This window comes from Cyrtonyx montezumae, unplaced genomic scaffold (genome assembly GCF_038088225.1).
Source record: "Cyrtonyx montezumae isolate F1298 unplaced genomic scaffold, pur_monq_1.0 scaffold_31, whole genome shotgun sequence".
In the NCBI taxonomy this organism is placed as follows: domain Eukaryota; kingdom Metazoa; phylum Chordata; class Aves; order Galliformes; family Odontophoridae; genus Cyrtonyx; species Cyrtonyx montezumae.
The window spans coordinates 2,917,387-2,932,625 of record NW_027072036.1 but is presented as its reverse complement, the minus strand read 5'-3'; the positions used below and the strand labels follow the sequence as shown (position 1 = coordinate 2,932,625).

Genomic DNA, 15,239 nt, shown 5'->3' with positions numbered 1-15,239 from the left:
GCACACACCAAGGGCATCCAAATGAGAGAAACTGCTCTCTTGAGAATGATGAATTCAAACCCAAGTTCTGGGAATTTCCATGCCTCAGCAGAGCACTCAGCTGGTGCAGGGTGCTTCAAGATATGCTTTGAAGTGTGAGTATGATCTCAGGAACAGGTATTTGGCAGCAAGTTTTGATAGTGGAGCGTGCTATGCAACACATGGAGATTACAAAAAGCCTTTTCAGCATCTCACAGGTTTTTCTACTCCAGCTTGCTATCATTGGCTAAGAATTGTTTTATGATTCTGCCTAAGCAGACAGGCTGAGCAGGGTGCTTTACCTGTGTTTCCGCACTGCTTAAGGAGTGGAGGTCAAGAGATGGATCAGTCTTCAGCTCTGGCTCAGGAGCTGCAATCGGAGCCTTCACCAGGATCTCCTCCTCATCAGGGTTGGCTTCTACCCCCGAGTCCTTCTGGTCCCCTCCACCCTCTCTGGGCGCATTGGTGTCTTTGTCCTCCTCAGACACCTGGGACTTGGGCCTCCTGAGAAAGGAGGAGAAGAGGCGGGAGAGGCCGCGGCCCTCGGAGGCACGGCGTTCCTTCCGTCCCTGCTCCTCAGCGGTGGGTGTATTGCCGTTGGATGCCTTCTGCTTGGGCCCTGACCCCTCCTCTGGGGATGCCTCTTGCTTCTGTGTGTTGGCAGCCCCTTCCTCCTCCTTTGCTTGCTGCTGCTCCGAGTTCTCGGGGTCTGCCACTGGGCTCTTCTCTGTTGTCATGGTGGTGCTGTAAGAGAGGAGAGGGAGGCATCAAACAAGCGTGCATCGGGCCACTCAACACGCAACAAACAACTCATCCTGCTTGTCTGGACAGAACACAGCTCCATGGCTGCTCACCCATGCATCCTTCACCACTTGGACAACGCTGGATAATGCCCTGGCATCACATCTACAGTTGGGCAAAGGGGAAGCTGAGCCCACACGGTCATCCTGAGATACACTCCTTCACAAGTCCCCTTCCCCTCTTGCAGCAGCACCTGGATGCAGAGCAGATGAGGATATGTACGTGATGACACGTCCTTCCTCAGACCAAGCCATGTAAAAATCCCACACGGCCCACAGGGGTTTGCAGCATTACAGCATCCTCCTGCCCAGCTGCCATGTGCAGGGAAAAGCCCCTGCTCGAGACAAAACCCACCAACAAGAGCTCTTATTAGGTCAGGAGCTGCATCCCCACCTGTGTTGCTCACATCTACACGTCCCTGTAACAGGCTGCAGAACCTCGTAATGACCTAAAAAAGGGGATGCAAAAATAGGACCAACTGCTCAGCTCAGAACTGTACTTAGAAACACACCACCCTGGTCGGCACAAGGCAGCCCCGAGGAGGCCAAGTGTGCTTTGGGATTCATGAGATCCCTGCGTTGCACCATCCAACATCTGAAAAATTTAAGACTAAAAGGTTTCCAAACAATCTCCATAATGGAGAGCAGATTTCTTCAGAGCTGTGTTATTAAGCTGATGCAATGTTTACTTCAACTTTAGCCTGGGCTGTTGACACAAAAAGATGGAAATCACATGCAGGGAATATCTATTTAAGGTATAAAGCGGCCCTAAAATAATCATGCTTTAGAGAGGATAGAACTAATCTTTGTGCGCTGCATCACATGCATCTGCAGCAATAAATTGCCACTGCTTACGTAGAGCAAATAGCATATAATCCAATATGCCTCCCAATCCCCCAGCCCAAACCTCAGAGAGCAAACATTTCCACTGAGCACAAACTTCAGGAACACGTTAAGATGTCACCCTCCTACACATTGGTGCAGCCAACGATCTTAATTTAGCTCCAACTCATTGCCAAAATAACCAGAGTGCTTAAAAGACAAAAGCCTCCCCAGCTTTCCAAGGCTCTCTCCCCGTGCATTTAATGCAAAAGCTTAATGTTATTCCTAAAGCTGTGGTTTATAACAAAGCAGCATTAGGGACCTGCTCTGGCTTTCCTTCCCCAGTAATGCACGTTCCCTGTGTTAGGGATGCCGCTTTTCCACTGGAGACAGCAGCAGCAGGACCCTGAGCTGAGCTGCATTTGAGACAGGATCTCTGAAGCCCCCAAAATCCCATCCCCTGACCCAACCACAGCAGCCAACTCTGGGAATGAACCACAGGGCTCATTTTAGTCTGTTTTCACAGCAACAGACCATACAGCTGCCCATGCAGTGAGCTGGCGGCCAACAGGTTGGCCAAGAAGGCCAATGGGATCCTGGGGTGCATTGAAATGTGCATGGCCAGCAGGTTGAGGGAGGTGATCCTCCTCCTCTACTGTGCCCTGGTGAGGCCACCTTTAGATTAAGGCAGAATCAAGAAAGCTGTGAAATCCCCATGAAAGGAAAGGTGCTGGCTGATGCAGCACTCAGCCAGCTCCCTGCCATGCTGCAGGACTGCCCCATCCTGAGCATGCAATGAACAGTGAGCTGCCGTGCACCAGCTGCCCAGGCAGGATGACTGCTTGATGCATCCCTCTGTGTTTATTTTCAATAAACCATTACCAAAACAGACGTTTGAAGTGCTCAGCTGTCTCAGAAACATAAAGACAGAATCACGGCTCTCGAAATCAGGAGCGAAGGAAGGGGAGAGCAGAAGAGAAGCTTCAGCAAGGAGGTAAACAAGACATCCTCCAAACAAACACTTCCTCTGGATGTAGCTTTCTCTTTTTAATCACTAATATCTCTGGAAGCAGCCTGTTTGCTTGCTTGGATTTCAAAGCAGCTACCACTGTGCACTGCAGACAACTCTCATCCCGGCGTCTGAAGGTGGGACCTACTGGAGTCCAATAAACATCTCCACATCTTTCCTCTGTCCCCCAGGAACGGCGTCAGAGCTCAGCTTCCTTCAGCCAAACCCCTCTCCCAGCACAGGGGACGTGGAGACGGGCACGTAGGAGCACTTCCCTTCCCTGCCCTTCCCAATAAACATGGAATGGTGGCAGCGAGCCATCAGCACTGCTAACCCACCGAGTGCACCCGAGCGTGGTGCTGCAAGGGCCGAGTCCCACCTGGGCTGACAGCTGCCTCTCTGCCTTTCAAGTTTTATGCTCAGAAATGCTCTCGAGCTTTCAGCCCAAAGCAATGGAGCTTGCAAGTGAGCCACACAACCAAGGGGCTGCAATACTTCAGGAGCCCATTCCTTCAATCTCTGCTGGACAAATTTTGTTTCCATGCAGGGTATCCACAGCAGATCTGACATGAAGAGGCTGGTTCCTGCTCTGCTGCTCTCTTGCTCATTATTTAGACTAAAAGTGGGCTTTAAAATGCATTTTCTCCATTGCTGTTCCACCAGGTTTTTCAGCTCTCGTGACAGTGGATGCAGAGGGACTCGGTCCTCCTGGTTTTGTACTGAGAAGCACTGTGCTGCTCAGCTGCTCTAACTGCCATACTTGTCACTAATGTGTCCTGGGGGGGAGGGAGGGGAGGTTGGTCCAGTGGGGAGAGGGCACTTAATGGCACAGATAGCATAGAAAAGCTCAGATATGGTCCGGTGCTGCCTTAAAGGTGGCTGAGTGAATACCACATCAGCAAAGTATTCACATATGGATCTGTATTTAAGCATTTCAAGGTTTCAGAACAACCTACTTCAGACAAGAAGCCTACAGCAACAGGAAGCAACCTGAAGAAAACCTAATCACACCCACTTAGAGCAGCTCTTCTGAGCCCGCCAGCGCTGCAAAGCAGACCCTCACCCCTCTGGATGTCCATGAGACTGAAGCTGAGGCCAGATAACGTGAGATTGCAACTGCAGCCAACAACCTAAGGAAGGAAAAGGAAAGCCCCAGGGGCACACACTTCTTGGAATGCAAGCCATCCTGCAGTGATGCCACACAACACAGCACTGCAGCCCTTTGCTAGAACACATGGCCTGATCCTCCCCCCCAAAAACACAAGGCCTGGCTGAGCACCGCAGCTCCACCAAAGGTTGGAGATGCTGACAAGATGCTAAAAATAGAAAGCAAACAGCTGCTGCAGCAGCAGGCACTTGTGTCTAAGTGCACTCTTTCCCATTACCACAACACGTGGAGAAAGGAAAGCACACGGCTCCCCAGCACATCACTGCCAATGCTGAATGCTCTGCAGCAGCCATGCCGTGTGTGAGAACAACTTGAAGCTGCAGAACCTCTACAGGGCCACTACTGAGGCCACGGGACACAAAGGTCCAACAAAACCATGCAATAAATAATTGCTTCTGCCAAATTTATTTCAACATCTTTCATTCGAGGCACGGTCAGCGCGGGCGTTTCCTATCTGTCAGCTTCTTGTGCTGATGCTTTGGGTCCTGAACAAAAGGGATGCCTGCAGTAATGTGAGATGCAGGGGGATCTGCCTCGGCACACAGGGAAAGCAGCCACAACACAGATGGCACATTAGAACCGCCCGGATTTAATTCTCACCAGACCAGCCCTCGTAATCTACTGTATGTCAGCAGCACCGTGCCCCTCTTTCATCTTCTGGGAGCGTACAGCTTTCCTATTTAAATGAGGGCAAAAAATAGTAGCTTACCATCTGCTGGAAGCAAATCATTTATGTCAAATTGAAGACCAGGCTTAAACAATGACCTGACTAAATGGAGCAGTAAGTGCATTACAACAGAGCAGAGCCAGAGCCCCTCCCCTATATCCTCAGAAGCCCTCCCAGATGCTGCAGCCCTGGACGTCAGGCAGGAATTCATGGGCTGTGCTCATCAGCAAAGCACTGTAATTTAAATGAAAACACGCACGTGCTGCTTGAACCCCAACAACAGCAATGGGTCCTGACTTATTTGGGATGTGTTAGGGAAGCCTGAACTTGGAAGAGTTGGACCAAAACCTGAGCAGCCTGCGCACGGACTCCTTGCAGAGGCCACCAGCACCATCAAACCACTTCCATGCTATCCCTAATGCTGCAAGACAGAAGCAGGTCGGTAGCTTGCTAACAGACAGAAATTGTCAGGCTAATAAAAGTGCCTCCTCCTGGTCCAACAAAGCAGAACCAACAGCACCCTGCCCTGAGCACACGGTGAGTGCTGCAGTTCACCCCACGCAGCAGCAGGTCCACGAAGCACCCGATCCCCTGCAAAGGAAGCAGCCAGCACCGCTTGGGAGCGGCTGCTGCACTGGAAACCATGCAGCCCTATCAGCCCAAGGAAGGGAGGGGTGAGCACCCACCCCCACCCAGGGCAGTCCCAGCACCTGTGCCTGCAGATAGCACCCAGTCCCGCTGAGCACAGCACGCACCACGCGGGGCCAGAACCCAAATCTCTGCACATAAAAACGTCCCGGTCTCCTCGCAGCACAGCACTTCCTAAAGCAACAGTTACACAGAAACGAGCGGAGACCTCGAGTAGAAGGGTTTGCCACGCGTTATTCACGAGGGCTTTTTCCCTGCCTGCACTCAGATGTGAATGGGTTAGGTTGGAGGGGGCCTTAAAGACCACCTATTTCCAAACCCCTCGCCCAGGCAGGGTTGCCTGCCTCTATTTAGCTCAGGCTGCCCAGGAGAATGCCATAGGGTGCCTTCACAAACTGGAAAGCACAGGAACCCCCTCTTGCATCACAGATCTTCACCAGAGCTCAGGCACCCCAGTGGCCCTCTGCCCCACGCATAGAAATCAAAGCAGCCATTAAAGATATTTCTCTGAGCTCGATAGCCAATTAAACACAAATTACAGAACAGCTCGGCCCTACCATTACCCCCAGAGCTCCTCTTTTTGGCTCTGGCTCTGGATGCAGCATCAGTACCATCAGAGCAGACACTTGGCCTTGCAGTCATTTCACCGGAGTGTTTGTTTGTTTTTCCACCCAGCAGTGAAATCAGGCAGCTTTCCTTCTTAATCCCCTTAATTAGGGGTACGCAGCAGTTTTCATTCCTTAATTACATGCATCGACACATCTGATGCAACACATTTGCAAACAACCATTTGCACTGAAGATGGCTCTGAATCAAAACTGCCATCGTTTCCCGCGCTGCTCTGCGCTGCTGACAACACAAGATGCGAAGCAGCTTTTCTAGGACACACTCGCACCCAGCTCCAAGAAACAGCACGCAGTTTTCATTAAATAATCACCTGCTCTTCTGGAGGGTATTAAGTACTCAGTGAAAAATCACCATCACCAAATGCCCGGCGGAGCAGAGCTGAAGGTAGAATTTCAGGCAGTATATTCAATGCTGACACATGGGATAGAGGGACAACATTTCCACGTCCAGCTCTGTTACTTTGGCAGCTCTGGTAGAGCTGGACAATGGCACACTTCATTGCAGTTGCTCAGCTGTCAGGAATCCCTTTGATCCTCCAGGAGGGCACGAGCACTTCTGCTGCTGCTGAACCAAACTAATGGGGCTGACACCTTCCTCCTGCCCACGGAGCCATTAGAGCTGAGTCCACGGGGTGCCCGTGCTGCATTGGTCACAGCAAACAGCAAGCAGGATATTAAATATCATCTTGGGGGGAAGAGAGAGCGTGGATTAGAAAAAAGAAGTGGCACTGCAGATGTTTTGCACTGCTGGAGACCACTGGAAGCATCCTCCATCCTCCGTGCAGCGCTGCTCTGCTCACCTCCTGCAGTCCTCCAGCTCACAGATGTTGCAATCATTTGCATGGAGGAAATGTGCACAAACATCAGTTTCTTGGAACTACAGAAAAGGAAGCTGTGCTCACGCTGAGTACTTGCAGGGACAGAGTTACAGACACATTCTGCACCCACATGACAGGGCTGTTTGCTGACACTTTCAGCTGCTGCCCTGCTTTATGAGCTCGCTGGGACTGTATGGGAAGCACTGAGCCTCATGTGTGTTTTGATTCTGGGGCAAGCACTGAACCAGTGGTGCTGATGCATCTGAGCAGCTCTCGAGCAGCTTCCTCAACTCCCCTCTTGGCAACCCAGCACAGCAGGAGGACATGCTGGCACTGAGCAGCACACTGTCTCAAGCCACGCTCAATTCTGCTGCTGATCCCAATGCCCCTCCATGCAGGAGTCCAAAGGCTGCTCTGCGAGATGCTTTCAAACACTCCTCTCCCACCCTCACATTCAGCTGCACTCATCCTGTTCTCCTCCTGCACCAGCACAGCTGCTCTGCTTCTCTCCCGGGCAATTAATTGCTCCCAGCTTTGTCTCCCCACTGAGCTTTCCCCATTCCCTCTGCACCTCTCCCTTCCCCCCGCTCCCCCAGCACTTCTCAGCTTCTCCATTTCACTTTACATTAAGCACTGCACCAGGAGAAGCCTGGTGTCCCTGAGTGCATTAAAGAGAACCTCGGTGCAATGGCAGACCACAGGCGTGCACCAGGGAACCTGAGGCACAGCTTTGTAGTTGAAAGCAGCTTTCCCTGCTCCCGTGGTGTGAGGCTGGAAAGACAACGGCAGATAGCACACAGCTCTTTAAATGGTTCAACATTAAACGAATAAAATAAGTAAACAAAAGCAAACTGAATGCAGCAGGTTCAGCATCGCCCCATCAGAATAAATCATCGTGGTGGTTACAGGCAGCGGAGACCAAGGCTGCTTTCTGGATGGCTGCTGGTCCTGTGTGCCCATTTCACTGAATCACTGAGGTTGGAAAAGACTTCAGGCCACCCAGACCAACCCCAACCCAACCCACCATGCCCAGAACCACGTTCCTCAGTGCCACAGCTCCGTGCTCCTCCAATGTCACCAGGGACAGTGACCCCACCACTCCCTGGGCGGCTGTGCCAACGCATCACCACTCTTCTGGAGAAGATATTGTTCCTAACACCTAAGCTGAACCAGCCCTGGCACAACTCAAAGCCATCACCTCTCAACCATTCAGCATCCTGCTGACACATACTTTACAAGTTAACTCTCACAATAATCCTCCCCCTACCCAAAGCGTGCACACACACCCCACAGCACAAAGGCAGCACTGAGAGTTTGGTTTGAGAAGTTCTGCTTATTTTTCCCATTTTTTACATTCAAATCCCAGTTGTGCAACTGCCTCTTGCCCAACAGAAGCCTCGCTGCCTGCTGATGCCTCTTCCTCCAGCTGAGCCACACATCCACAGGGACCCAGTGCAGCTCAGGTACATCTCGTGCACCAAAGCCTGCAGAAAATTGAGAATAAACACTGCTCCCATCCGTATTCTGGCTAAGAAACCTACTGGTCCTGTGCAGCTGACAGCAGGGCTGGACACAGAACCCTGCGTGCCCCAGCTGTGCCAGACACACGGCCGGCACTTCTCCCCACGCTGCCGACAGCGGAGCCCACACAACAATATTGCTGAAATCCACATTCACGGAGCACAAGGGAACGAGATGCCACACAAATCCTCTTTTCTGCAAGCTCTGTTGGTACCATTGTTAGGGACAGAGCTGCGATGAGAAGAGCCTTCAAGCGACGCCACGGCGAAAAGGTGAAGAGAGCAAAAAGCGAATGTGATCTCACCCGTCTCCATCAGACAGATGGCCCACGCAAGCTGCCTCTCTGCTCCTCCAACAAACACACCCTTCAGCCTCCCCCCCCTGCTCTTCCTCACTGGCAATGGCTTCAGGTTCTCCTTATAAACTGCTGCTGAAAGTAAATGGGCACTTGCTCCTCGTTAGAGGCTCAGCGAGGTGAAAATAATGAGCATGCACACAAGGTCCAGGGCACAGCAACGAGCAGAACTGAGCAGGGTGGAGGATGAGAGGTGCTCTGTGCAGCTGAGAGAAGGATGTCCCCGTCGCCTTAGGAGGAAAAAGAAGCACAAATGAAGAATGGAGATTTCCTCCATGCGCTGATCTCTGGTGAGGGGCACTGCTTCAGCACGTGTGCGTACAACCCGAGCTGGTTTCCACCGCTCAGTGCTGAAGAGATGGCAGAAACTGCTCCAAAGTGAATGAAACCTTCACCTTAAGGATATTGCACTACGTTATCACTAACTGCAGGAGCTTTACATACCTGGCTGAGCACAGCTCCATTTCGGCACTGCCGGGCTCCTTGCTGAAGCACACAGTGAGCTCCAGCACAGAGATGGGATTTACCACTCCCAGGCATTTCACCTGCTGCCACCGCACTTCCGAGCCTGTTTATTTAACCGTGCTCCTACTCTTAAGCTCCCATCCAATTACTGCTCCCAATTACTCAGCACTCAAGAGCCTGCACTAATTACAGAGCACGCTCCCTGCACGCGGGATCGTGGGCAGCACGGCACGGTTGGGAGCTCCACTTGCAATGAGCCCATGGATGAGATGAGCCTCTCCTCTGCAAAAGGGCAGACATTTGTGGGACAGGAGGGACACAGAGCCCAAAGACAACTTCTGTTCAGTTGGGGATGGGCAGTGCCCACAACAGAAGGAGCTGGAGCAGCTCTGGGATGGAGAGCAATGCCTCCACCAGCACAATGCCCACTGTGATTGCCATGGCAGGGAGCTATTTTGCAACTTGCATTGCTCAGATTTAATACCCAGACAGACACAAGGCATTCTTCCGATGGCTCCTGAGAAAGCGAAACATTTTAAAGGCACATACATGCCAAGACTCCATAAACTTTGCTCTCTTTTTTGCCTTTCTTCATGCAGACTGCTATTGCAGAAAGCACTGCCACAGTGTCACCCTTATGAAAGAGCTGAAAGACAAAAGCAAATCCTACACTCCACTACCATTAACTCATTTTCTTGCTCAGTACCTTTTTTGTTTTGGGTGGAGTGGAGCACTTTCAACACAAAACTCATTCCAGACAACGTGAGGGTCTCTCAGTGCAAGACTTCGAGGAAAGGGGAAAAAAATAGAGGTAAACAGCTCTTCTCTGACCAGCCTATATCATCTGTCTCATTTCTGCTCTTCTCACCCACCTCAAGTATGAGCTTTTGGGGAAGGAAGTGCATCTCACCACAGGGCTGCATGGCACCAGGGCTGGGACCTGCAGCAGCAGCAGCGAGCCCATGGGAGCATGAGTTGGTCACAGCAGGCTGCACACCTAAGAGAGACACTGGGGAACGTGGGTGGTTTATGTGCAGCTGTCGCTGCTTCAGTGGAGCACTTTGGGGCAGTAGAAAGTGCCATTCGGGTCCATGAGATATTTGATATGAAAAGCAGTGATGAAACCATCAGTGGTCATCCAGGGAACGCTTGTTTACAGTTCATCTGCACAACAACATCGTCATGAGCACCACAAACAACTTTGAGCACGCCTAAAAACAGGAAACTACCATCCAAACATAACCCTCCGGTGCCAGCAGACCAACCCATCAGATGGGAGTACCTCAGATGTCACATGAAGGACACACATCCCTGTTCACAAACATTCAACACCAAAGGCAGCCCGCTATGCAGACAGCAAGTGCCACGCTTGTTCCTGCTCACAGCAAACGCAGATTGCAAATACAGTCACTGCAGCCACATGAGGGCTGTGCCAGGAACCACATGGGCTCATGGCTTGCACGACAAACCAGCCACCTACCAGCTAAATATCTGCAGTGCTCCAAGTCCAACTGGCTTTCAGTTTGCACTTAGAAAATACGATTCATTGCTTGGAGCAGCTAAGACGGATTTTTCTGAACAAGCATCAAGCTGAGCCCAGAAATGCACACAAAAGCCACACACTCTGCAGGTGATTCCTCCAGCAGAGATGGACGTGGCTTACACAGCACGGCTGGGATGAAGCTCATGGGTGAGCTGAGCCAGCCCTATGGAGCAGCTGGCTGCACTGATGCACCACTTCCAAGACCCCAAATTTGGTAGAAAGGCTCAGGTGGTGTTTTCCAGCCGAAGGAATACCAAAACATTTGTGCTTTTCTGCTTGAAATGAATGAAAGCACATCTCAGAATATGACCTCAAGGAGTGATTCTGCTGCAGTGGATCAGGACAGCACAGGAGGAATTCCACCACTGCTGTAACTGCAGCCTGCAGCACCCCCACCTCAACGTGTTTACTAGAATAGGCATTTTGGGTAAAATTCAGTGTTCCCCACCTTTCCGTTGGTGATTTTATAGTGGTGATGTTGAAAGCCCTGCAGAAGTTTCAATGATGAGCTTTCAGTTTCAGTATGACTGCCTGCCCATTGTTTGCTCACCGGAGTCAGAAGGTGAAACCATTTCCAAAGATGAGCAGAGATCTACCCATGTTTTTCAGCACATTTCACAGACAAGCCACCAGAGGGGCACAGCTCCATCTCCTTACGATGCTGCTCACGATGCAAAAGGCCAAAGTCAGAGGTGTTACTCCAAAATAAATCATGGCTAAGCCTTTTCTTGCATCTGCTTCTGTGCCAAGAGCCACTGTGTTTCACGGGGCCTGCAGGGATGCAGAGGTGCATCTCCAACTCACAACAGGAGGGGAAAAAAAAAGCATACCCAACTGCACATCTATTCCTTTTCCTGCAATTTGAGCTGCACGGACCAAACCCAGACCAAAAAAGCTGCCTGGCACAGCGATCAGAGAGCCTAATATAATTAGGGAAGGAAAGAAAGCTGCACAAAAGGCATCACAGCAACACGTTGTGTTGCTTTTACTGCAAGCCTCCTTGCTTTGCTCAAGTCATCGCTCGTGGTCATCACACAGCAGCTGTTCTGCCTCTGGAGGCACGCAGATACAGCGCTAACAGATCCCACGTCCCAGGCTCTCCCTCTCTACCCATCATATGGTGGGACCTCTTCCCAGTAAACTACACCCTTACAAGGGGAAGATGTCTACTTGCCAATCATCATTGTTCAATAAGCAGTGGAGCAGCAGCAGCTGCAAAGGCAGGGGCTGCAGGCAGAGCTCACGTACCTGGATGCAGGAGGGGAACGTTCTCTGCATCAGCGCCCTGCAACACCACCTCCCTCCAGGAGCAAAATGAGATGGAAGGTGGGAAATATCATTGCTTGAGGCACTGGGGTTCGTGTTACAGCTTCCATTTGGGAGAGCAGCACCATGATCGATGGGACGAGAGGGGAACGGCCTTGAGTTGCACTGGGGGACGGTCAGGTTGGGTGTTTGGGGTCACTGACTCTGGAGGTGCTCCAGAGCTGTGGCACTGAGAGATGTGGTTATGGGCACAGGTTGGGTGGTGATCCCAAGGGTCTTTCCCAACCTCAGTGATTCTGTTCTATGATTCTCAGCCACATTTTGAGGGAGGGAAAGGAAGCACACAGGCAGGAACAAACAGAGCAGATAGTGCTGCACGTAAACACAGGAAGTGTTTGTTGAAGAGAGCAGAGGTAGGCAAGGGGGAAATAACAGCAGCCACACTCGAAACAAAACGCAGAACAACAGCCCTGGAGAAATGCTCTCCTCTAACAACACATGCATGCTGGAAATGGGATCAGCAGCAGCCGTGGGCAGAGAAATCCAGCACACAGCCTTCATCCCGTGCTGCTCAGCACACCCTTCCCATGTTGACCTCATCACTCCTGTTATTCCCCGTTGTTAGATGACCCATTCCCTCAGCAACATTGAACTATCTGTCAGAAACTCCTGCAGACTGAAGGCGGCCGATCCTCATCATTAACTCTGCAAAGCAGTGCACCTGGAAGAGCTCTTCCCAGCACATGTGAACACATCGCAGGGCCCGGCTGCACGTGGAAACAAAAGGGAAAAGCAACACACACTGAATCTGTATTCATCCCTCCCAAATGAGCCTCTCCTCCCAGCTGTTCCTCCTCTCCAAGAAAGCGTGCAAGTGCCTTTGGACCACAGATTCATAGAAGCCAAATATCCAACAGTCACTGTGCTGAGAATGCTCATTTTCTGTGCAGCTGCACTCCTCCCCAAGCCCCACACGTTTCTGATTTGTACACAGACGAAAGTTATTTCTGCAGCTGCTAGCAGACAGCCCACACTTCAGTCTATGCTCCAGCACTCGGTGCGTTTACCCCCTGTGTCTTTCACCAGGTTCTCGCTGCACACGCTCACTTTCAAGTTGGCAGCTGGAGATAACAGCAGCGGGGAACTGAGGGTTGGGGCAGCGCCGGGGCTCACTGCCTCTGCTCAAAACCAAACTGCAACAAAATCCTCGCTGCTCTCTTGCAAGCTATGCTAGATGGTCTTCCTTCAGCAAGTTTGGGAGCTAGGAGGAAACAAGCAAGGCAAGGAGGTGCAGGAGGAGAAACAGCTCCCAGCTAAGACAGTGGGGCTTGGCCCAGCAGTGTTACCCCCCCAGCAATGCTCAAGGCCCAGGGGATGAAGGCCCTGGGAAGGAGGGCCTAACCAAGGAGTATGCACCCACAGGAGGTGGTGATGGAGGCACGAGGGGCGGCCCTGCGACATCTTCTGCTTCCCAGGGTTCGACTCCACAATTCCTCTACGCAGCCACGTGAGCAGCTTAGTCATTCATTTAACGAAAAGCTTTTAATTATCTCTCTCACACACATGCATTACGCGGGGCGGGGAAGGGGAGGAAATAATCAGCCTACAACGGGTGACCTGTGTGCTCAAAGGAATTGTGTTTTTCATAGAAATAGCCAACCAGTCCAAAGCTGCCACCACCAAGCCGTGCCCCAGGCTGCACGCTCCATCCACGCTGCGTCCTGCTGCAACTGAAACTCATGCCGAGCTGATGCCTGGGTTTAGGCAGGGAGAAGGTTCCTCCCAAAGCACGTGCAGCAGGCTGCAGGCATGGAGAAGGAGAAGGTTAGTGTGTGGCGTGCACCTACTGGAAGCTGGGCTGATGCAGTGACATCACACGGCGCTCGCTCTCAGTAACAGATGCAAGGGAGAACTCTGCAAGGTGGCAAGTCCACGGTGTGGGGCGTGGAGTGCTCGGTCCCCTCTGGCAGCACCAGTTAAAATGATGTGCAGCCCAGCAGGACATGCTGCTGGATGTGCTTGCTGTGGACACCTAAAGCACATTTGCACCAGAGCGTGGATCAGAATTGCAGCAGAATCCAAATGCACACGACTGCTCACACCCAAAGCCCACACAGTTTCCCTCTCTGCAGAACTGCTGCATTAAAACAAAGATTTAAGATTTAGTGCATCTACACCGAAGAATTAAAAGCATTTTGTGTTAATACATAACGTCAGTGCTATTACAAAAGCAAAATTTCAGATAAACAGAAAACAGGCGTAAACAACCGACTGAGCGTAAGGAAACTAATAATATTAATCTGGATTAACTGCAAGCCATGGACCTTCCTATCTAATCCACCCGATGGACAGAGACAAATCCCTGCCGTGCTGCATCCTACAGCTCTTGGCAACTTAAGGAACCACAGAACTGATCAGAACAGCGCAACAGATGAGAAGTATACAGAGAAATCTTTACGTGCGGTCGCCTGCTTAATCTACAGAGGATTACAGCAAAAGCCAAGCACCAGGAGAGCAGAGCAAGCCCTGCAGAGCATCGCCGAGCCCCAGCTGCAAGCTCCACCTGAGACAGAAAGCACGGCACAGGGCTACCCCTGGAGCTGCAGGATGGGAGGGTGGGACTGCACAGAGAGCAGTCGGAGTGCCTGGCACCTCTTGATGCTCTAAAAAGTTGCACTGGGAGGAAGTGCAGCCAGGGAAAAGGCAGTAAGTTCAGAGGGGAGTATCAAAGCACAAGGTGTGATGTAGAGCTGTCTGCACCCCCTCGTACTACAGCAACGTCTGTAACACCTCCACAGCCCTCTGCCCTTTGCTGCCAGGAGCCCACAAGGACTCAGCGAGCGGAGCAGGCACACAGCTCCCATCCAACCCCCCCACACACACACATTTTCCCTTGCACGCTGCAGGCCACATCTCCACACTCAGAGCAGCAGAGCAGCTGACGTCCCGTGGCTCCATGCCCGCGAGCTGCACAGCACAGCCACGCTTTGATCGCTAATGAATGAATTTGTAAACGCGGCTGCTTACGAGAGAAACCGTGCATCTATCACCCCACCTCGCATCCATTTCAATATTTGCTCAACAAGCAGCAAATGGAGAGTCGGAAAAGACACGAGATGCTCTGCCGCTTTCCCAAAACCAAACGCTGTCAACTGCAGACATCACATCCACTCATGCAAAGGGTGCAGGCGGTTTGGGGGTGCTCTCCTGGAGGCAGAAGTGCCAATTTGGAGCGTAACTGTTAAAGCACTTCTGGGCTGGAGCAGCACATGGTGCTCAGAGAGGGGCAGTGAAGAGCCCCCCCGACCCCCATCTCCAACCCCAGGCAGAGGTGCTGGGCAGGAGCACTGCCCCTCATCACTACTGCTGCACTCCCGAGAGGGATTTGGTGCACATTGTGACTGGGAGAGCAGCTCAAAACTCAATTCTTGTTCTTCTAATCCAGACTGACACAGGAGAAAAACAAAAATTGAAAGAAAAAGCCAAAACCCCATAATTCCTCTCTGCTTGATA

The 15,239-nt window shown here is 51.6% G+C and overlaps 1 protein-coding gene across 22 annotated transcripts in view; it reads right to left on the bottom strand.

Annotated features, from left to right (window-relative positions):
• Positions 1-15,239, bottom strand: part of EPB41 (erythrocyte membrane protein band 4.1) — a 200,162-nt gene that overhangs the window by 40,284 nt on the left and 144,639 nt on the right. For 20 of the 22 annotated variants that reach the window (XM_065744474.1, XM_065744481.1, XM_065744483.1 and 17 more), the window contains one exon: positions 321-762. In XM_065744474.1, coding sequence (XP_065600546.1) covers positions 321-755 — 435 coding nt within the window. In that variant the 5' untranslated portion in view covers positions 756-762. The remainder of the gene's footprint in view (positions 1-320; positions 763-15,239) is intronic. The other 2 variants (XM_065744487.1, XM_065744488.1) reach the window with 1 other exon arrangement.